The 21,322-nt window shown below is 41.1% G+C and overlaps 2 protein-coding genes across 2 annotated transcripts; one reads left to right on the top strand and one right to left on the bottom strand.

Moving 5' to 3' along the window:
• Nucleotides 1-12,535: 12,535 nt before the first annotated feature.
• cox7c (cytochrome c oxidase subunit 7C) lies at nt 12,536-14,244 on the top strand. Its single transcript, XM_085425305.1, has 3 exons — nt 12,536-12,701; nt 13,570-13,717; nt 14,146-14,244. The coding sequence occupies exons 1-2, from the start codon at nt 12,627-12,629 to the stop codon at nt 13,684-13,686; spliced, it is 192 nt and encodes a 63-aa protein (XP_085281431.1). The 5' UTR covers nt 12,536-12,626; the 3' UTR covers nt 13,687-13,717; nt 14,146-14,244.
• A 1,378-nt stretch (nt 14,245-15,622) lies between these two features.
• On the bottom strand, nt 15,623-20,286 carry LOC146657308 (uncharacterized). The gene is made up of 4 exons (XM_085425154.1): nt 20,140-20,286; nt 19,713-19,995; nt 19,403-19,585; nt 15,623-15,769 (listed from the first exon to the last, which is right to left on the bottom strand). Exons 1-4 carry the CDS (start codon nt 20,229-20,231, stop codon nt 15,623-15,625), a joined length of 705 nt encoding a protein of 234 aa, XP_085281280.1. The 5' UTR covers nt 20,232-20,286.
• Nucleotides 20,287-21,322: the final 1,036 nt, after the last annotated feature.

Raw genomic sequence — 21,322 nt, 5'->3', positions numbered from 1 at the left:
ACTGTAGTTACTCTGTGGTTCAATATTTTGCAGTGAGCCACCAGCGCTTGCCAATGAGGCAATGGAGCAACAACTGTGCCAGTTTGTGTTGAGCAAGGGGAAATCAAGGGGAGATTTATGAGCATAATAATGAATCCTATGCCCGCTTTAATTACAACGATCCTGGACTCTTTGAAGTATGCTGTTGCAGCTGGAAACCGTTTGCCTTGTGTCTGAGTCCTTTACACTGAATAGATAAACACGGATCAAGTATTAAATTTGCATGTTAGTTAGAATTTTTAAATTATTTCCTCATATTTGTCAGCATCAGTGTTAACAAATTACAGGAAGGGGAGCTTAATTTGCCAGCTCTGTTTACACATGTAATGCTGAGAATATTTAGGATTCACTCAGACTTTCATTGTCTATTAGTGAAATCGAAACTGAACAGGGAGCTTAACTAGGTTTGTGAGGTACAGTAAGCCATTAGCAGCTCATGAGTCACGGTGCAGATGATGCTAATATATTTCGTGAGTGAATTTTGAATGTCAACCAACCACCATTCGGAGGGCAAAGATGAGCCCTGCGCAGATGCTTTTCACCCACGTTGTCTCTGATGCACCTGTCCCCACCGTATGTCAAGCACTCCAATCACCGCAAACCAACCTAAACAAGGCAAATCGATCAAAATCTGTGCCAAAGGAGGTGTGTGACAGTTCCACCTGTGTTTCACCAGGATTCACTTCCCTTTCTCTTGCCCCAGATAAAGAGTCTGATCTCTGGCAGAATAAAAACGATCTGTCAGCTCCTGGCAGGCTCGGGCTCTCCAAAGAATCAGACTCCCGCAACACCCACCTTCTCTCCCCAGGTGATGGTGATAGCAGGGTGGATGGAAGGGAGTTCCAGTTGATAACAGTTTTTATGATTCTACATTTACATATTTTCACTTTAAGCTTTCCTTTTGGATTGATAAACATTATAAATGACAAAAAAAATGGAAACCAAACAGACATTTTTCATTTTTACATGTTTTGTAATATTCAAATACTAGTGTTTGTTGAAACCGCAGTTTATCTTTTAATGTTAATGTTAATGTTAAATCTTTCTCTGTCCAGGGATTCATTTTTATTCATTCCTTTACATCATTATACTGTGTGTGAGCCTTTACATACTCGGGGAAGTTAACCAACCTCAAAGGAGTAACATGAATAAACCTGCAAAAAGTGTGGTTCCAGCTCCCCATAAGAAAGTGGAACAAGTGTATGAAAAAAAAAAACAGTAGCTTTTTTGCTAGGTTATAAACCATGCACATGAGAAATCATCTGCAAAAGTTCAAAGAGGAAGAAAAAGCAGTGAGACTTTGACTGTGACGGAAGCGTCATTTTGAAAAGGCAAAAATAATCCAACAACTTAGAATTAAAATTATTCACTCGCTAAAGTTAGGATGTGTTATTTTCACATGTTTCTGAAGTGGTTTTTTTCAGATCCTGTATCAGTGTTTAATTTCTCTAATTTCTCCATTAGATGAACCGGCTAGGGTTTTGTGCCAGGATTTATTGCTGGTGCCGAAGCTCATTTGACAGATTGACAACTTGTTATTGTGTTTTATTAATATGCTTCTTTTGTATGCAAAGACTTTTTATGCAAATTGATTCAAGACTGCAGGTTTTAACGTAAAAAAAAGTCCAGCGTGTTTGTGTTTGCATGACAAAGTGTACGAGTGTGTAGACAGATAGGACTGATAGTCTTTCATGATCAACTTATTGGCTGTTTACTGACAATACAGAAAGTCAAGGTTTCAGCCAGCACCCCAAAGAGCAACCATTTTTCCCATTTCATACACATATATTTCATTTTTTCGCCAGGAAGATTGTGTCGTTGTGGAACAAGGTCAGTGCCCCAGAATACTGCAGGGGGAAACATGTTAAGTGAGCTGAGAGGAGCCAGAGTGAGCTTGATGGATGCTTGGCAGGTTTAGAGTGGAGCGCCTTAAGACCTCTTTCTCTCTCTCTCACACACACACACACACACACTCCTTCCACTGACTGGAGTCTACTGCTCTTTTCATTGGGTGGCAAAGGTTTGCATAGCCTGGCTCGTGGAATCAATCAGGAATACTCATGTGAAATTAGTGAAACTGCAGGGGATGACTTATTTTTTTCCTTAATGGCTTTAATCTGGGATAAATGCACTGTTAGATCTTTCTTGCCTTGTTTAATGCTGTTGAAATAGAGAGGAAGCCCCATTCCTGCAACTGAGCAACACTGGCCTCTATTGGCAGCCAGAGAAACAGGACTTAACATGAGGAACAGCAGGTGAAAAACATAACTACATTATTAAATATAACAAATCTTTCTCTGTCTACCACTCTTTTTATCCGTCTGTATGTGTGTTTAGGATGTATTTGTGTGTTGTTTTCTTTCTTTGTTTGTGAACATGTCAGTGCAGCGCATTGCAGGCACACGTCTGTTCTCTTTGTGGCTGCGTTTGTTAATGTCACTCAAGACAGGCAAATTGAACGTGCCATTGTTAGTGCCGGAGGGCAACAGGAGTGCATTTGACAGCTTGACAGCTCTCATTAGCGTATTAGACACAAACAGTGGCACAGATGCTCCCGGTCAGTCCTTGGTCAGCCTGGAGCTTTGCTTAACGGACCACTGACAGGTGGCTTTGTGGCACTCTGTCTCGTGGTTGACAGGGTGGCAAAGCAGAAGCTCATCTTCAATAGACTGCTGGGATTGCCAAGGACGGTGGATATTTCACAAGCATGAATAGTGTAAGACTATAATTAAATGAATTGTGAAGGATTTGCGAACATGTAAACACTGAAGCCCAAGTGAAGGAGAACCAAAGAAATGGAAAAACACATTAGCATCTATGACTGTTTCTATGACTGTAGCGCTTGCAAGAAAAAGGGTACCTGAAAGAAAAACGAATGCTTGCTTATTGCTTGTTATTTGTATTATAAAGGATTTTCAAAGGCAATCATAATGGGAAGCTCATATATGCAACCTTGAACTGCATTTGGTCATACAGCCTTTAAAGCAAGCTCTCTCAATGCTCTGGTCCAGTGGTTTGGTTTGGAATGAAATCTTCCCCTTTTTTTCTTTTTTTTCTTCTTTTCTGTAGCTGTTTTCATTTGTTATGGCACGAAGCTCAAAAGTTCACTTCTTACATTCACTCCTCACCAGCTGAAAAAGAATTATTTTTTTTTTTGCCAGAGGCACGAAACTTCTGTTAAACAGAATGAAAGTTAAATGATTTTTCCAATACACCTTTTGAAGTTTGTACAATACCTCGAGGGTAAAATAGAGTGAGGCACACTAGTAATACAGTCAGTAATAATCCTGTGCAGGCAAACAGTTGGAAAGAAAAGGGGAAATGGACAAAATGTAATAAGTGAATACAGCTAAACATTGTGAATAAGTGACCTTGTCAGGATTTTTTCCCACTTTGCTTTGTTTGGAATTCAAGAGAATAATTCTTTATATTACTGTGAAAGCACACATTTATTCTAAAAATAATGCAATGTTAAGGACAAATAATATAAAAGGAAGACACATTTTTGAAAAAAGGCTGGTAGTTTGTTCTTAATGTTCCAAATGAAGGAGCTTTTTAAAAAATGTAATAAATATTCATTCTTAGAGTTTTATAGACCTTTTTCAGGAATAAATAACCAACAACTGATGGCTGATGGATGTGTAATTAAATAAAATCAATCAATCAAGAAAGGACTGCATTCTGGCTGTTGCGGCTCCACCAGCCATCTTTCAGTGTGAGCAATTCTTTAGATTAGTTAGGAACATTTAACATATGTAGATAATAACAGGGCATGTGGTTTTTGTATTACTATGCATTCCTATATTACATATGTTTTCTAATATGGGCGCACATTTTTAGTAAATGGTTGTGTGCTTAGTATTATTATTTATGCAGGAATTACCCCTTTTTTGTTAGTGGTAACCTTAAAACAATTAACGGAAAACCTTGGAAACACATCACACCTCAGAGGAATGAAAGGATGCCACATTTTTTGATGGGAAATAAAATGATCAACCTACAGAGGGCTTAATTCAAAGACATCCTGAAAATTAAAGTGAAAAAATGATGCCTCAGGCTAGTCTATTTTGCTGAAATTTCATTGCATTAGCTCCAAAAGATACTCAGTGGTTTGAATGACTCCTACATGCTGTATGAATGCCTCCCAGATCTGGGCTAGGGAATCACTGAGCTCCCGGACAGTCTGAGGTGCAACCTGATGATGTTGGATGGACCGACACATAATGTCCCAGAGATAATCTATTGGATTTCGGTCAGGCGAGTGTGGGGGCCAGTTCCAGGAACTGCCCTGTGTCCCTCCATGGATATGCCTCCACAGACCATCACTCACCCTGATCTAGGCCTGTGAGAAGCACAGGGTGCCAGTGGTGGCCCTGCTAATCCTGGCATTCTATGGCAAATCCCAATCAGTCTCCACAGTGCTCTGCAATGACTACAGGGCAGACTAGAGGATGCTGGGTCCTCAAGCCACCCTCATGAAGTCTATTTCTATTGTTTGGTCAGAGACATTCACACCTGTGTGGCCTGCTCGAGGTCATTTTGTACCTCTGGCAGTGCTCATCCTGTTCTTCCTTGCACAAAGGAGCAGCTCCTGCTAAGGGGTTATGGACCTTCTTATCCAGCTCTCCACAAGTAGCTGCAGGAATATGCTTGTGCACTTTAGACTGTGCTGGGAGACACAGCACAGTCTAAAGTCTAAATCTTCTGACAACAGCACACATTGATTTGCCATCCTGAAGGAGAACTACTGTACTTGTGCAATGTCTGTAGGACCAAGTATCACCACATGCTATCACTAGTGGCACTGACCCTAGCCAAATGCAACACTAGTGAAAAAACAGGCAGAAAAGATGAGGGAAAAGTGTCAGTGGCTCCCTCCTATAAAACCATTCCTATTTTGAGGGTTGCTTCATTGTTGTTCCTCTGTTGTTAATTTTGTTAAAACCAAAGCAGGTCAGACTGATTAGCACCCTCTTCTACTCAGATGTTTGACTGACACTATGCTACACTCTCAGTGATTTTTTTCCCCTTTTTGTGGAACTGGAGTGCAAACATGATATACATGATTTAGAGGAACAGCAGTGTTGCATGAACATAAATCTAAGTAAGGATGCTTGTTATTTAAAAAGGTCTGAATATACAGGGGGCACAGGTTGCTCATCCCAAGAGGTTTAGGTCAGCTGTGCAGTTTCCTCTAAATCCACTTTAAAGATTCATGACAAATCATGCTTTTATGTGCATGCTATAAACTCCCATACAGTAGTGAGCTAGCTGGAGGCAATGTGAGCTTCTGTGTACATCTGTGCGCTTTGCAGCCTGCGTGGATGAGTGTGCCTGTGCATTTCCTGTAAACATGTAGGATTCCCACCTACACTTTTGACTGAAATCCCAGGACTCCCTGAAACCCCAAAACAGACGAAGCGAGGCATAAATTTAGGAAAATAAACAGCAGAGCAAATGAAATGAAGGGAGGTTGCACAGTTGTGTGCAATCCGTCATTCCTTTCAGACCCTGGAACAGCAGATGAAGCCATCTAGATCAAACTGAGACAGATTAACACCTGATAAAGTCCCCTTTCATCACTGCACATGAAGCCAGAAATAAATTGTACTTCAGTCCAAATAAGAATTGAACCTTCGCTTTCCACAAAGCGCTATGATTGTGCAAATCAGCTCTTGTCAGCTGCATCCATTACCTCTCCACCCCTTTGTGGAACATTATTGCAAATCTAGACAAGGAGAGAGATGCTGTTTACCCTGGCAGCTAGCCTGCTATTCATCATATATTGTAGCAGATTGGTTAATAACTGCAAAAAGCATTTACTTATAGAAATAAACTGAAGTTGTCTGACGTGCTGATATACAGTATATTCCACACTGGCTGTAATAACTCTGTAAATCAAGCTTGTGATAATGTTACCATGTACTGTAATTAGTCACATGGCCTACTATATTAACATGCAAAGTCATGCACACATTTGATGAAAGGTTTGTTTACTGATATGACTAAGCCCCAGTTTCACGGGATAGTAATTGGCCGACTTAAATGAGATTGTGAGTTATTATTTAAGATGCCGGCTTTGAGTATTTGTGTAAACAGTATGTTTGAGCTGCTCTTTTTCACACTAAGGATCTCACATGGCTATTGACAGAGCACTCTGGGTAAAAAACAGCTTTGCTTATAAGCTAGGGGAAAGTCAATAGCAAGAAATTAAGACAGTCAACAAAAACAACAAACACTGGACCGCCGGGATGGATGAACCTGAGAACACGAGGCAGGGATGGATTTCGGGACTGTGCACCTAACCTTATACAACAAGTAGACAATGTAATAACATCAATATTTATAGCCGGGTGTGATGACATTGTTTGTGATGTGCACCCGGCCCCCGGGATGATTCCCAGTCCTTTATTGCTTTGCAACAGATTGTGCTGACAATGAGAGGGCAGACACGTGACAGCAGGCCAGGTGATGACCCTGCACTGATGGATGTGGCAGCCATGACGATGGGAACCAGCTTGCCGTGACATCCAGCATCATAGCAGACAATGTCAGAGCTATCCTAAGACTTGTCAAGAGAACAGCATTTTATTAGCTGTCAACACGGGAATGAAACATTTACTTTGGTCTGAAACATGATCTACTGAGGGTGACACATTACAGGCATCACACACAATAGTAGTTACACCGGTACATCAGGCCAGGGGTACATTTTGGAGGAAACTCCATCTTAGTCCTGTTTATTAAATACTACGGTTTACAGTGAAAATTAGACATTTATTAACAAGTAAAGCACTACTTCAGTCACTTATTTAAAAGGTCAAAACAGCAATTTTGAAAGTTTTCCCAAGGTGGTCTTCAAATAAGTAAGCGAACTCAAAAGATTTAATTTTGCAAGACACTATTGTCAGATTCCCCACGTTGAATGATTAATTCTTCCTGCTCATTCATAACAGAGAACATTGGTCTCCTCTTTCTGTAATAAATTTCTGTCTGCATTCAGAAATTGTTTTCAGGCAGTCAGATGTGGAAAATATTAAATTGGTTCATACATAGAATTCGTCTAAATTGTCTTTCTTTCATTGTGTGAAAAATGGATGAAAAGAAACTTTCTTTATTTTTCTTTCAATGTCTTAGAAAGTCCATCTGTAAACCAGTCTCGCCATCTTCACCCATCTCAGCATTGCCTTTGGAACTGATTTGAATGAATAGGCTGTATTTTTAATTAAAAACCTTAATGTTTTAAATCGGCACTCAGTTCTGAAAATGATAATAATAAAAAAAAGGCTGGTGAGCCACAGTTTAATCCAAACACTTCCTACACCAGACAATTACAGTGGTTATCTAACGGAATTTTACTTGACATGCACCCTTTGCATAGCAAGTTTAAATTTATTCCTTTTGAACAAAGGTTTATAGTCTCAAACTGCAGAAGAAGGTAGAAAAATAGTTCAGGCAGCTTTTCTGTCCCACAAGTAGGTTTTACAGGAGCTGCTTCCCAGCCTCTAGACAGTATAAAGCTAATATAAAAGGTAATTTGGCAGCTGAAATTAACAGTATCACCAGAAGGACATTATCAAATGAAGAATTAAAAGTGACAGCGGACACCACCTTCCACCACCTCCCACCACTCCACCGTAGTCCTTTACTGTGTGCTTTACCACATTACATTGTGTTATACTATACTAAACCAGTTTAGACGCCACTATTTTCATACAACCATTAGTAACAGAAATTTGAGTTAGTTAAATCTGTTTTTTAAAGACATTTAAAATCTCGAAATAGCCAAATAACCTAAGCAACTCATCCTGTGCAGAGCCATTGACTGATTTGAAATTTTTAAAAAATACATTACAGGCTTTGAATTTCCATTTTATCAAATGCTCCATCTCTGAGAGTGACGTTACCACACATTAAACAACTTTTTCCCCCTTGAAAATACAACCATTGTACCTTTAGCTGGCAGATTGCAATCCAGACTCCACGAAAACAGTTGTGTGTTTGATGATGTTTGTTGAGTTGTTTGAAATGCTGCATTTTAAATTATCTTCCTTTAAAAAAAGAGAAAGGATCTCTATTTATGTTTGCTCCACTTCAGTAGAAAAGCTTATGAAAAGAACCACGGCAACAACTTTATTGATATGCCCATGCACGAATGACAAGAATGATGGTACGTGTGCGGGCTGACAGAAGAGATGGCAATAATTTCTTGAAATGTTGACCAAATATTTCCACTGCATCAGATAGAAGCAATGACACGCTATAGAACAAACACACAAGAAAAGTGGGTATTTCTTGTACATAAACTAAATCAGTTATAAGGTTTTTTTTCTTGGTGTTGGTTTGTGTGGCTACATTTGGGCTTCTTGGTCAGAACGTCAGAGACACTGTGCTGTGCTGGCCCAAGTAAAATTATTCCAGTGGCAACTCCTAAAGTGTGTGCGTTGAGTGATGTAAACAAAGCAGATCAGTTAAAAATGTTTGGATAATAACATTTGTTGTAAATCTATTGCGAAGTTGGCAAAAAGGTTTGTAAAACCTTGCTACAGTATAAAGTGTGTGAAACACGATACTTGATCTTGGTTTAGTCCATCTCCTAACAATTAACTGCAAGCATTCAAAACCAAAGACTGGTCTGCTTCATTGTTGATTTGTCCTCTCTGAGCAAATGTCAGGCATAGTGTTGGAGCTCACCGCTCCAGGATTACAGACAACTTGACATTAACCAAACAACTGCAAATAATCTTTTAAATCTTACTTTATTGACCCTTTTCTTTTGTTTAAAAATTTCAGGATGTGTGGTTCAGCCCTTGCAGAACTCGTAGGCCAGCAACTGGATTTCAGGAGGAGTGTCTACGCAATGTCAGGAAAAGGCTTCGTTCTATCAGGAAGAAGAATTCAGAACCAAAGGAACCCCAAGAAAATGTTCATCTTGCCTGGTACTAGAAGATAGATTTGTTTCTGCTTTTTGCAGCAATCTAAGGTCTGTTGATGGCTGCTTCGAAGGACTTTTTGTTTTTGATACAGGTTACCCAAAGTCATGCGTCCAGGTTTGGGAATTCCTTCACACTGTCATCTATCCCAGGAATAGATGAATCCCAGGACATGAATCAAATATGGTCAAATGAATGAGGGCTCATTTAGCTATGATGGAAGCATAAAATGTTGCTCATAAAGGTGCATGAAATGATCTGACAGGGAGATTCCCTCTTGCTACTGAAAAAAACATGAATTCATCAGTTTTTTAAAGTTAAAAGTTTTTACATGTAATTTGCTCTAACAACAGAGAGGGCTTTACATAGCATGTCTTCATGTGTATTAACATGTACATGTGCTGAAACCAAAGACTGATTTGAAGTAATGTATATAATATAATGAATTACATACTTTTTTTATTTGCATTTTACTTTCATTGATATATTTTGTATGAATTTTGCTGTGTATGTTCTATGTATCGTATGGCAATAAAAATAATTTTTGAGAAAATCTGTTTTGAATCTAGTTTTTACATGCTGAATTTTATAGTAAGTAGAAATCTTAACCCAAGCGTTAATGGTAATATAACCCTTGTGATGGCTTCTGAGTTTCAATTTTTGGCAACCTCAACTTTAAACATCGGTCAATTTAACCTAATTTTTATTAACCTCAACTTTAGGCATTGGTCAGTTTAACCCAATTTTTGGTAACCTCAACTTTAAACGTTGGTCAGATTAACCCAATTTTTAGATAGTTATCCTAACCCAGTGTGCTGGGTCAAACCAGTAACCCAACCCTGTTAAGTTCAAACAACCCAGCATTGGTTTACAAATTGGGTCATTTTTAAACGAGCATTTTTTAGGGTGTATAATGTCACTTATCCTAGAATCTGACTTTGTTTATATTAATTTTATCTTCTTTTTTTTTTTTAAATAACGCAAATATATTTTTATGTTGGTATATGTAAACAGTGTGATAATAATAACTTCAGCAAGTAAAAATTGATTTTACTTTTTAACTCACTAGGAAAAAACAATTTGTAGTGTTTAAATTGTGCTGATAACAATGAATAATGGATTTTTGAAAAAGTTCATATTTTTTCCATTTACGGTTATAATTTCTTTTCTTTCCTATATTTGAAAAACAAAATAACATCAGCTTCCCCATGTTCCAATTTTCCTTGCTTTCTAAGTTAATATTAATAATATGTATTTGAAAAAAAGACTACACAACAATTTGTACGATGCCATTAGAGTGTGAACTGATTCGCAACATTTCTCTGTGTGAGAAGAAACAGGAGAAGCACTGCCAGAGTCTGACAAAATGACCCCAAGAGGGCGGGTCGTCCGTTTGTTTGTGACTAAACTGTGAGAAACATACTGCATAAGAGCGGCATGAGGGCCCAAAGGCCTTTAGTGCAACCTGTGCCCACAGCCCAAGATTGTGCGGTTTGTCTGACATTTGTCAGAGACCACCAGAACCGACAGATATAAAAGTGTATGAAGAAACTGTGGTGAACACACAGGTATGATCTGGGGAGGCATAGCCTTTACGCATACCCATTACACAGACTTCCACATCTTAGCTAAAGATACCCTGACTAGTGTTATTTATGGGGATAAAATCCTCAGAATCCCAGTACAAACATGTGCTGGTGCAGTGTCTTGGTGCAGGACAATTCCTGAACTCATGTGAACACAGTATTTAGGCAGTTTCTGGATGTCAAAGGCACTGACTGGCCCTCGGGCTTAGCCAGCCTGAATCCAACTGCGAACCTCAGGGGAGTATATCACTTTATCGACATCATCAAATAACGCTGAGGACTGTCAAGGACCCAAATGTGGGATTAGATCCTCCAGGACACATCCGCTGTCTCATCAGGATGCATGCCCAGATGTTATCTCACGCTTTTTGCATGTCCAGATGTTATCTCGTGCTTTTTTGCTGAAGTTCTTGCCACGAGAACTCCAGCAAAAAGCAAAACTAGAAAAAAAATTATTCAGGAGGGATAAGAAGAGAGCAATGGTCTGTGGACACCACCTGCAAAACCATCCCCTTTTTGGAGGTTGAGTTATAGTTGCCTATCCAGTGCACCTGTTGTCACTGATTTATGCTTCCTAAGTAGACAGACTGAGATCCCTGAAGTTTGCTAAGTAGCTTGGTTAAATAATTAGAAAAGCTAAATTAAGAGCACATTTAAGGAATGAAAGAAACACTGAAAGAACACTCATGCTTAATTGTTGAGTTGAATGAAAATGACCGCGGTATTTTGAGGACACGACGAACACGGTGTGCGTGTGTGCGTGTGTGTGTGTGTGTGTGTGTGTGTGTGTGTGTGTGTGTGTGTGTGTGTGTGTGTGTGTGTGTGTGTGTGTGTGTGTGTGTGTGTGTCCCTGCTACCAACTGCCATGCTTTTGCTTTAATGAGGAACAGAACTACAAAGGTAGCCAACTAAGCCCTTCTTTACATATAATGTGTACTTTTTTGCCCAACAAGGACTGTGCATATCAGAGCGAAAATGTGTGTAACCTCTCTATGCAGCAGTGAGAGTTTGGGTTTTCAAATTTTATTTAATGCATCAGAACAATACAGGACAAATAAAAGAGTAGCAAATGGCAAATAAGTGAAGGTACTGCAGGCAAGCAAACACATAACAGATAACCTAGTGTGGAGATTGCAATATGTGTTAGCTCAGGTTTCTGCACTTTGATAACTTTCATATGACACTGAAACCTGTGAAACTGATATTCATTTTCCAAATTAACAGCCGTCATAAATTAATGAATTAAACATCCTTCAAAATGCAGAACCCAGTTTGTAGTATTAATCAGTGAAAAGGTTGCAGCAATAGTGCATAGGGATGGCTGAACCATCTGCTCTCAGTAAGACTGCTCCTTCTCTATCTCTCTCTGTCTCAGTATTTCCTTAGCAATGATATGTTTGTGACAAATGCTGAAAAATGAAGATAGCTTATCAACCAATACTTTTTTACTCCAATGAAGCCCGCAAGGACACGCACTGAAACACTGAAGTTAATTTAATCCCCAGATCACTATCTCTCCATACTTTCAAATAAAGAAAGTGACATCTGCTGCCTTACCTACACATGGATTATTTTTAATAACTGACTCTGAAACAGTGTCAATCACACGTGCTAAACGACGTGAGCAGCATAACCACCCTTACCCATTATATCTCCACTTTAGTTAACTTTAGTATGCCGTTCTGAGAGGAATGGGTTCCTTCACATTTGAAATCCCATGATAACTGAAAAACCGCAGATCGATGTCGTTGTCTGTCTGTGGATGAGACAGCATAGTGTGAAACGTTTTTCTCCCTGTGATGAAAGATCCCAAAGGCAAATATAGCCTAAACAACTTTTTTTTTATATTTTCTTGCTTGCTTGCTTTTTATACCTAATGGATTATAATCATTATGGGAAAAAACAAAAAACAAAAAAAAACCTGTAGTCGCTTCGGATACAATTGAACTACATTTCCCATACACATTAGTCTTTTCCCACTATTCTTTGCGTCGCTCCACGGCTCACCGCTAAAACAAGAAGGTCGCACTCTTTAATAGTGTACTGGATCAGAGGAGAGACTTCCACAATGCTCGGACAAGCTGTGAGGCGATTCGCAACGTCTGCTGTTCGTTCTTCACACTATGCTGAAGGACCAGGAAAGGTGAGACCACTTCCTGACAGCAGCAGTTTTACCATAATGGTGGTATTTTGTGATGAGGCCTTGTGTGTACGTACAGCCTTGACGTTAGCTAGCGGTACATGGAGGTCATGCCTGTCAGTTGACAAGAGCGTGATTGTATATCGAGCCAAAATAGCCGGGCTTTGGTTATTTTATATTCTACATCTACGTTTCCTCCAGTTTCTGGTAACATATTATATAAACTTGTGGCAGCAAAGACAGAATTGATGACAGGGACTACGAACTTTTGGCTAGCATTAGCCATGCTAGTCGGTTTGTGGCGACACCGGTAAAGGCTTTTAGCTTGCTATGTAACCTGCCTACTTTGGAAAATTTGCTTAACTTTGAAACCAATCTGAAATGTATATTGAGAGGCTTAAAAGTCTCGTAAACACTAAATTGCGGATCTATTCGCATAGCAGGAATCTTAATTCCTGTACAAGCTGTGCTTCCGCCTCCTGCTAAGGTCAGAGCAGTGAGGGAGGAAGAGAGGTGCGCTTAACTAAGAGTTAGTAAGCATCTATCAAAATTTCTGGTGATTTAAAAAGTGCAAATGACCAAAAAATTCCAGTTTTACAAGTGTACATGTACATATTTATTGTAAGGAATATATATTGTAATGCATGTTAGTCTTGGCTATTAAAGAAAACATTGCATTTTTTATTTACACACAGACTTATTACAGATCAGGGCCAACTGTAGCTTCTTTCTGATATTAAGGTGCACTATGGCGCTCTATTTGTCTTGTCTATAATTCTGATCATTCACAGGTGTAGTAATTGTGGTTCAGTGAACTATGTTCCATTTTCTAAGCAGTTGCCTACATTGTAATGGTCTTGTCTTTTTACAGAACCTGCCATTTTCTGTGGACAACAAGTGGCGCCTGCTGGGCATGATGGTGCTTTTCTTCGGCAGTGGCTTTGCATTCCCCTTTATTGTCGTCAGACATCAGATCCTGAAGAAGTAAAATGGCCCAGTGTTGTAATTCAGCCTTCAAGGTAATTACACCTGCCGTTTTTATCAAGCCCCATCTGCTTTTCGTTAAAATGTCAGGATGATGGGTGGCAGTTTCCTCGATATCGGTTTGTATAGTGACCTCAGATGATCGCAGTCCTTCACTGCACCTCTTTAGCCTTTTTCTGCTGTGGCATATCTTAAATAAATTACCTGTATGTCTGAGAGTGACAGTAACAAATGTCATGTGGGTTCATATTGCTGCTATGTTGTGCAGATAAGCTCGCACTTCAGCGAGTTAATGTGACAGTTTATTGCAGACATCGATTTGTATCAGGTGGGAGCGGGTCAGAATTGTTGTTGTCACATTTTCTCGTCACTGGTGTTTACTCAGAAATTGCTTTTCTGACAACCTGGCATATGCAAGTCATCTTATCGCTTACTTCCCCCATTTTCTTGTTCTTTCCCGTAGGTTGGCAGCTGGAACATATTTATCCATCAGAGTTCTATCGACGCTGAAGAATGGGAATCACCTAATTTTCTTTGTAAATAAAGTCTCCTAAAATGAGAATATCCTTGTCCATGTTTCTTGCACAGCTTCCATACATGTATGCGCATTGTTTAAAAGAGTCAACAGTGATTCCAGTTGGCTAATAAATTATAAATTATGAAACTTACTAAACGGGTTATTTCCTGGCAATAATGGGCTTCCACCGAAAAACCAGGGGCTGTTTTTGGCTATATTTGGTGTTTAACCTGCAGCATTAAATGTGATTTTTAGTTGTGTACTGTTGTTCACAGCCAGATTAAAGTTCTCCAGATTAATTGGTTTTAATGCAGCCTTGTGTAAGCACATTTTGTTTAGACTGGCCTCATGTTGAGTCTGCAGACAACGCATGAAAGTAGGTGGTAAATTTAAATCCTTTGTCATAAGCTCCTGAAAGCAGTGAATAAAGTGGGAGATTAAAAATCGGTGTGAGGGGGTTTGCAGAAAAGAATCCAGTCCTCCTGGTCTTAGAACTCTGATACGTTATTGTTCCAGCCCCCATCCAACACTCTGTGGCTCGGCGCTTCAGTTAAACTCAACTGAATAACCTTTTCAGTTCAATTAACCCTGTGCTGCTGGCTGTAATTATCCAAGGACAAAGTATTAAAAAGGGTGGTGTAGCTGCTCAGTTGGTTTGGAGTGGTAATGTTAAGAGGCTTTCTTTGTATATCCATTCAGGTCTCCCACGTGCCTGCAGTCATCTTTAGAAATCGGCTAAGGTTACGTTTTCATTTCCTCGTGATGTGCAGCAAAGAGGTACCACCTAAGTTAGCCTAAAGACATAAGGAAAGAGACACCGGGACAAGCTGTAAGCACAAGAAACAATCTGTCCTATATCTTTTGCCCCCTCCCTCCCCGCATATCCTTTTGTGCTCGCGCAACTCAAAGGAATTTGTAAACCTGTCATGCTGTTATGTATTCCCTTGCATTGCTGATGTTATGCTGCTGTTATACCTTTCTGCCAGAGCAGCATTCAGGTCATGCGGCTCTTGCGAGGTAGCGATAAACTTATTGTACATTTTAATGGGGTCAACAAGTAGAGGGTTATATTTCATAGGTGTGTTGTATTGTTTGGCACATACAGGTTGACCTTTCTTAGTAGCTCAAGGCTTTTCTGGTCAAAAGCACTTCTCGACATATAAATAAGAAACAGCGTTATCACAATACCACACTGTGCGTGCAAGAACACAATTTATGAATCTCCAAATGCTTGTTAGTACACATTTAACACCCACATTCGCACAAGCGCAGCATACTAATGTAGCAGTCTGATCACCGCATGTCCCGATTAAATGCAGGAAAGACGGGAGGTCTTGAGCTGCATTGTCATTCTGCTCAATGATGTCTCAATAGGTTCTCTGTTTACCAATTAAAATGCTCCATCCATCTCAGCCATAAACAATCATCCTTGCTCAGAATGGTCCTTATCAGTACATAATGAACCATCACGGTTAAGTGTGCGAGCCAGCAAATTGATGTCCTTAAGCTTCTGACATGAGGCATACTTCACGTTGGCTCTTTGAAAGTGCATCTCAAAGATCACTCTCTGCTGCACAGAGAAAAAGAATGAGCTTTCAAGTGTCATTAGGGGAGAGGGGGAGAGGGGGGGGGCTTATTGAAGTGATCCTCCATACAAAGTCTGCTTTTGAGTATCAAACACATGTCACCAGCTTAAAAAGTGACTGTTAAAAAGTCAGCTTCCTCATTCGTCCGCATTCCTCCACAACCAGCATATTATATAATAAAAAGAATGCTGCAAATTATGCGCATTTATTCTTTGGACTTAAAAGGCACAGCATTTTGTCTAGTGAGTTACTTTAATTCAATTTTGATACAGCAGTAAACATTTGAAAGCTTCACTTTTGGACTGTGAACTCTTGACAGTATGCCACTAATTGAATAGAACTGCTCGCAGCTACTTTAAATTTTGCAAATGGTTCACTTCAGTGCCACAGCACTCAGTGCTAATTTGGGAATGTCCCCAACATTTAGACCCTCTTTCAGAAAAAGAAAAAAAAAAAACAGGGGGACGAGGACTATAAAGACATGAATTTGCTCCCACTGAGGGTGCAAAATTTAGATTGGCGCCGACACTTACCAACAGCTACCAGCCTGAGAGGAGTGTCACGATATCTGGGCATCCGAGGGTGAAAAACAGGCACTAAGAAGGGAGTTCTTTCTCTTCCTAGTCATAAATGATCTATTCTCTGCCATTATGCACTCTAACTGGAGCTTTTAAGAATTCTAGTTGATGCCAGGCTCCAACAGCGAGGACCAATTAGATACAATGCTGTTATTTGGACAAGGACCAAGCTGCAGTGCAGTACCAGCGGCTTATGAAAAGTACATGAGGGTGTGCTGGCACAGGTCATATTACAGGAGGGGTACTACAGTGCCCACAGAAGTCTGCATCACCCATTTATTATTATTATTATTATTGTTGTATTTTTTTAAGATGGGCATGCTGTATCTCCTCTGCGTGGCACTTTGAGTGTTTGCAGGAAGGAAGCAGAAAAAGAATGAATTACACTATGAGTGTCCACCCAGCATGCCAAGTCTCCTGCAAGAGTTTGTCATGCTGCATTTAGTATGTAAGTTTGAGGGTGGGGGAAAGAGAAAGGCAGGGACTGCTATTGTGTGAGTTTGCACCTTCACCGTAGCGATATCTGCTAAATTCATTACTCTAGTTGCCTTTAAATGCTTTAAATCCCCCCGTGTACACACACTAATTAAGGCAAAGCACAGTCATTAAAGTCCATACCAGCTCACCATTAAGTGATTGTTTAAAGTCATGCAGATGACTGTGGATAAAACAAAAAGGCTACCTGCAACCGCCGGAACCGCAGCTGCAAAGGCTGACAGCCTTCACTGCATACACTGCATCCTCCCTCCTTTAACTTATTTGTTCTTGCAGTTATGTAAATTGTCTTATTTGCAGTATTTGTGGCTATTCATTGCAGTCTCTGTAGTGCTCTGCATCTCACGTGTGGAATCTAATTATAGACTCATTTGCACTTCAGAGGAGAAGATAGTGGGCTCAGCCTGGTGTAGAGCATGCACAGAAGTCTAATAAAAAAAAAAAACAGACTCTACGTTTTATTGAATCCCCCCAGTAAGAGTCACTTTTCACATCCAGCCACAGCATTATAGTCAATTATGTTTGTAACTGTTAGCTGGGGAAAGCTGACTCAACAGTGATTGACAGTTTTATAAACATTTACTTAGTCTGAATGAGAGAGTGGGTGCCTGACAAATTCTCTCCAGACTAAATTACCCCTCTGGGGGGGATTGTTGGGTAACTTGGATGAGCTCTAATCAGCACTCCTGCACAGCCTCGTTCCACTGCGCCACCAATCGCTGTATTGCGTTGCAATACCGGGGAGTTCTCTGGATTCGGCCTGTACCCATCATATCAGCACGACGACAATGCGAGGTGAAAGCTGCTGTCTCCAGTCGCTGAGCAACACCTCAACTCTGCACTGTCAGTCAATAAAGTTACAAGGACACGATGAACTCCCAAGTTTTCTGCCAAGCTCGTCCTCCTCCCCCCCCCCCCACACCCACCCTCTACCTCCTCTGTTTACTACACTTTAGCTCAAAGATGCTGACGTGTGGAGAAGCACGGAACTGTCAGTGCAGGAAGATGAAGTGAACATGTGCCTCCCACTTTGTCGGGAGTGGGGCTCCACTGCCTCAGCCGGGAACTCTACACAATTAGTTCAGAGCCTCGAGGGGGATGGCTGCTCATAGGAGATGAATGCTCGCAAGATACAGAGTCAGCTGTCTATGTGAGCATTTTTGGATGTCACAGGAAAAAAGTAGCAATAATATATTTTTTAAAAATTGCAAGGAATACTTAAATTTTTTATGGAAATTAAAAGTCTGATTAGGGTAATCCTAGCAAGACTGAACATGTCTAAAAGCATTTTGTCAGAAGCACACGCTTACATCTCTGTACAGGCTTCATTCCACTCTGCAGCCCTTATGTTCATTAATGTTGCAATACCAATGCATGCACTCAGCTATCTTAAGGAGACCTCCCCCCTCCCCCTTTCATCCCTCCCTACTTCCTTTCTTTAACAGTGGCAAATCATAAAGAGGCTGTAAAGCCAAAGGAGAAAAATATGTCATGTGTCACGTCAGGCTTTTCTCACATTCAGTTTGATATGAGCAAGCAGAGACTTGGCGGGGATCCCGGCCGAGATTCTGAACCCAGCATAATCTCCAAATCCTCTCCAGCCCACTTCAGATCCCAGACCAGCCTTGAGTTCAATAATGTAATGCTACACACTGCCGCAGTTACAGTTTTTCTCGATTGCTAAAACACATTTCTTGAAACTACGCCTCATATCCTCACAACAGTAAACACAAATCCATAACCTCTCACTCAATTCCCCAAACATCCTATTTCCAGGTCAAAATGAAGCTCTACACCCAAAACTATTCACTCCTGCTGAAAAACCAAACTTTGCCCTCAGACATCAAACACAAGCCCTCAAAAACACACACACTACAACAGAGTTTTGCACACTGGTACAATTAATTCAAAACAATAGTTCCAAAACAATTAGGTTGCTTATGGTTCTCCCCTTCAAAACCCTTGTCACATGATAAACACAAAAGACGCAACCAATGTATGTACAGTGGCACATTGTCATTCATGTACTATACAGTACAACACACACCAGAAACATTATCCCACCTCAGCATCTTGTCTTTGGTCTGGGTCAGGCCAGAGAATCTCATCCACATCACAGGCTATATTGGCCCCAGCCAGGCAGCGGGGGTAAAATCCTCTTGCATGCCTGATCCACCCCTGGCATGCATCTACTGATATGTCTAGGCAGGCCTCTTCCATGGCCTGAAGGAGGTGAACACGGACATAAGGTTCTCGGTCATACACTTTCCACCGCCATGCCGAAAATAACTCCTCTATCGGGTTTAGAAAGGGAGAGTATGCAGGCAGAAAGATATTAGAAAACCTTGGGTTATTGGTAAACCAGTCACGAACCAGAGCAGCGCGATGGAAGCTGACGTTATCCCACACAACAACGTAGTGAGGCTGCTCTGGCTGTGCTGGTTCCCTGTAGTCCAGCTGGAACATATGTTGTCTTAAACCATCAAGAAAAGCAAGGAGAAGCATAGTGTTATAGGGTCCTAGTACGGCATGGTGGTGGAGTACCCCTCGTTGGCTGATGGCTGCGCACATAGTGACATTCCCCCCACGCTGACCAGGGACATTTACAATAGCCCGATGGCCAATTATGTTCCTCCCCCTTTTCCTTCTTTTGGTCAGGTTAAAACCTGCCTCATCCACAAAGATTATTTCATGGGGAACAGGCCGTCCTTCAATCTCAAAGATTCTCTGCAAAACACATAACACAGTAGAGTCAATCAGTACCCTGAACCACAGTTCAAGAGTGCTGAAATGGCAGCATAAACTGCCATGCTGTGATGGTACACAATACTTTATACAGTATCCAAACTCATACCTGAACATATTCCACACGTTGGTTCTTCACTCTGTCAGAGTTTCGTTCGAAAGGGACTCGGTATGCCTGTTTCATCCGGAATTGATTCTTTCGGAGGATGCGGTCAATTGTGGAGAGGCTGATGGCATTTATGCCTCGAAAAAGATGATCATCCTCAATCACTCTCCTTTGAATCTCTCGCAGGCGGATTACATTATTTGCAATTACCATGTTTACAAGTTCCCTCTCTTGCTCCTCCGACAAAAGCCTTAACCTGCCTCCACCAGGTGGTCGTCTCTGTGTCCTACAAAAATAGAAGCACTCATTACTGTAACTGTCACACATTCATTTTACAGGAAAATAATGGAAACATACTGAAACTCAAGACACATAAGTTCAGTAACTTACAAGTTACTGTACAAAGCAGTCTTACTGCAAGTACACCTACCTGTTTTCCTCCCTGAAGGTTCTGATGATGGAGGCAACAGTGAAGCGACTCAAATTTGGTTGTACTCGTTGCCCAGCCTCCCTCATAGTCATCCCATGGACAAGGACATGGTCAACTAAAGTGGCTCGAATTTCATCCGAGACTGACTGTCTTCGTGCCCTTGCTCTTCCCCTTCCTTGTCGCCGTCGTTCTCCACCTCCACCTCCTTCACCACGTCCTCCTCCTCCTCCACCTCCTTCACCACGTCCTCCTCCTCCTCCACCTCTCCCTCCTCCTCCACCACCTTCCTGTTGTCCTAGACCACCTCCTCCTCCTCTTCCACCACGTCCTCCTCCTCCTCCACCTCCTTCACCACGTCCTCCTCCTCCTCCACCTCTCCCTCCTCCTCCACCACCTTCCTGTTGTCCTAGACCACCTCCTCCTCCTCTTCCACCACGTCCTCCTCTTTCACCATGTCCTCTTCCTCCACCACGTCCTCCTCCTTCACCACGTCCTCCTCTTTCACCATGTCCTCTTCCTCCACCACGTCCTCCTCTTTCACCACCTTCCTGTTGTCCTAGACCACCTCCTCCTCCTCTTCCACCACGTCCTCCTCTTTCACCATGTCCTCTTCCTCCACCATGTCCTCCTCCTTCACCACGTCCTCCTCTTTCACCATGTCCTCTTCCTCCACCACGTCCTCCTCCTTCACCACGTCCTCTTTCTCCACCACGTCCTCTTCCTTTGCATCTCTTTGGATCCATTGTTTCAAACCTGAATGAGCTGACTTTGGCCCTTTTATTTATCCATCGCAGGTTCTGATTGGTGTGTGCTAAATTTTGACTCCTAGTGTTTCCACCTGGTTAATTGTGTGCTAATTGAGCTCAAGCTATGCTGACTTAAGTTAACATTATTGCATGCTAGTGCTTTCTAAATGACTACATGGTGTAAGCACTGTAAAATGTAGGGATTTGTGTGTAGAGTTTTGCAGTAACAGTTCACCAAATTTGAGTCATGTGTCAAAGCAGGGAATAGTGTTTATAGTTCAGGGAAATGGGTGTGCTTTTTGACCAATAGCGTTACGGTTTTGAAATTTTAGTTTAGAGGCCTGGTTATAGTGTTTAAGCAATCGAGAAAAACTGTAATAGTAGCAAGTTTCAGGGTGAAAAAGTTTCCATTTTAAATAATCATGCCCACTTCAGTC

The sequence above is a fragment of the Rhamphochromis longiceps genome, linkage group LG12 (genome assembly GCF_057381845.1).
Source record: "Rhamphochromis longiceps isolate RC_006_pf linkage group LG12, R_longiceps_female_GT1.1, whole genome shotgun sequence".
Classification (NCBI taxonomy): domain Eukaryota; kingdom Metazoa; phylum Chordata; class Actinopteri; order Cichliformes; family Cichlidae; genus Rhamphochromis; species Rhamphochromis longiceps.
The sequence above is the reverse complement of the archived record's forward strand: the minus strand, read 5'-3'. Positions and strand labels throughout refer to the sequence as shown.

Bases quoted from the DNA above. Each gene is read 5' to 3' on its own strand.
- cox7c (XM_085425305.1), top strand. From the start codon at position 12,627: ATGCTCGGACAAGCTGTGAGGCGATTCGCAACGTCTGCTGTTCGTTCT. The intron at 12,702-13,569 runs GTGAGACCACTT...GTCTTTTTACAG, and splicing joins ATGCTGAAGGACCAGGAAAG to AACCTGCCATTTTCTGTGGA.
- LOC146657308 (XM_085425154.1), bottom strand. From the start codon at position 20,231: ATGACTATGAGGGAGGCTGGGCAACGAGTACAACCAAATTTGAGTCGC. The intron at 19,586-19,712 runs GTATGAGTTTGG...TGTGTTTTGCAG, and splicing joins AACGTGTGGAATATGTTCAG to AGAATCTTTGAGATTGAAGG. The intron at 15,770-19,402 runs GTACTCCACCAC...TTCTCTGTGCAG, and splicing joins CAGCCATCAGCCAACGAGGG to CAGAGAGTGATCTTTGAGAT.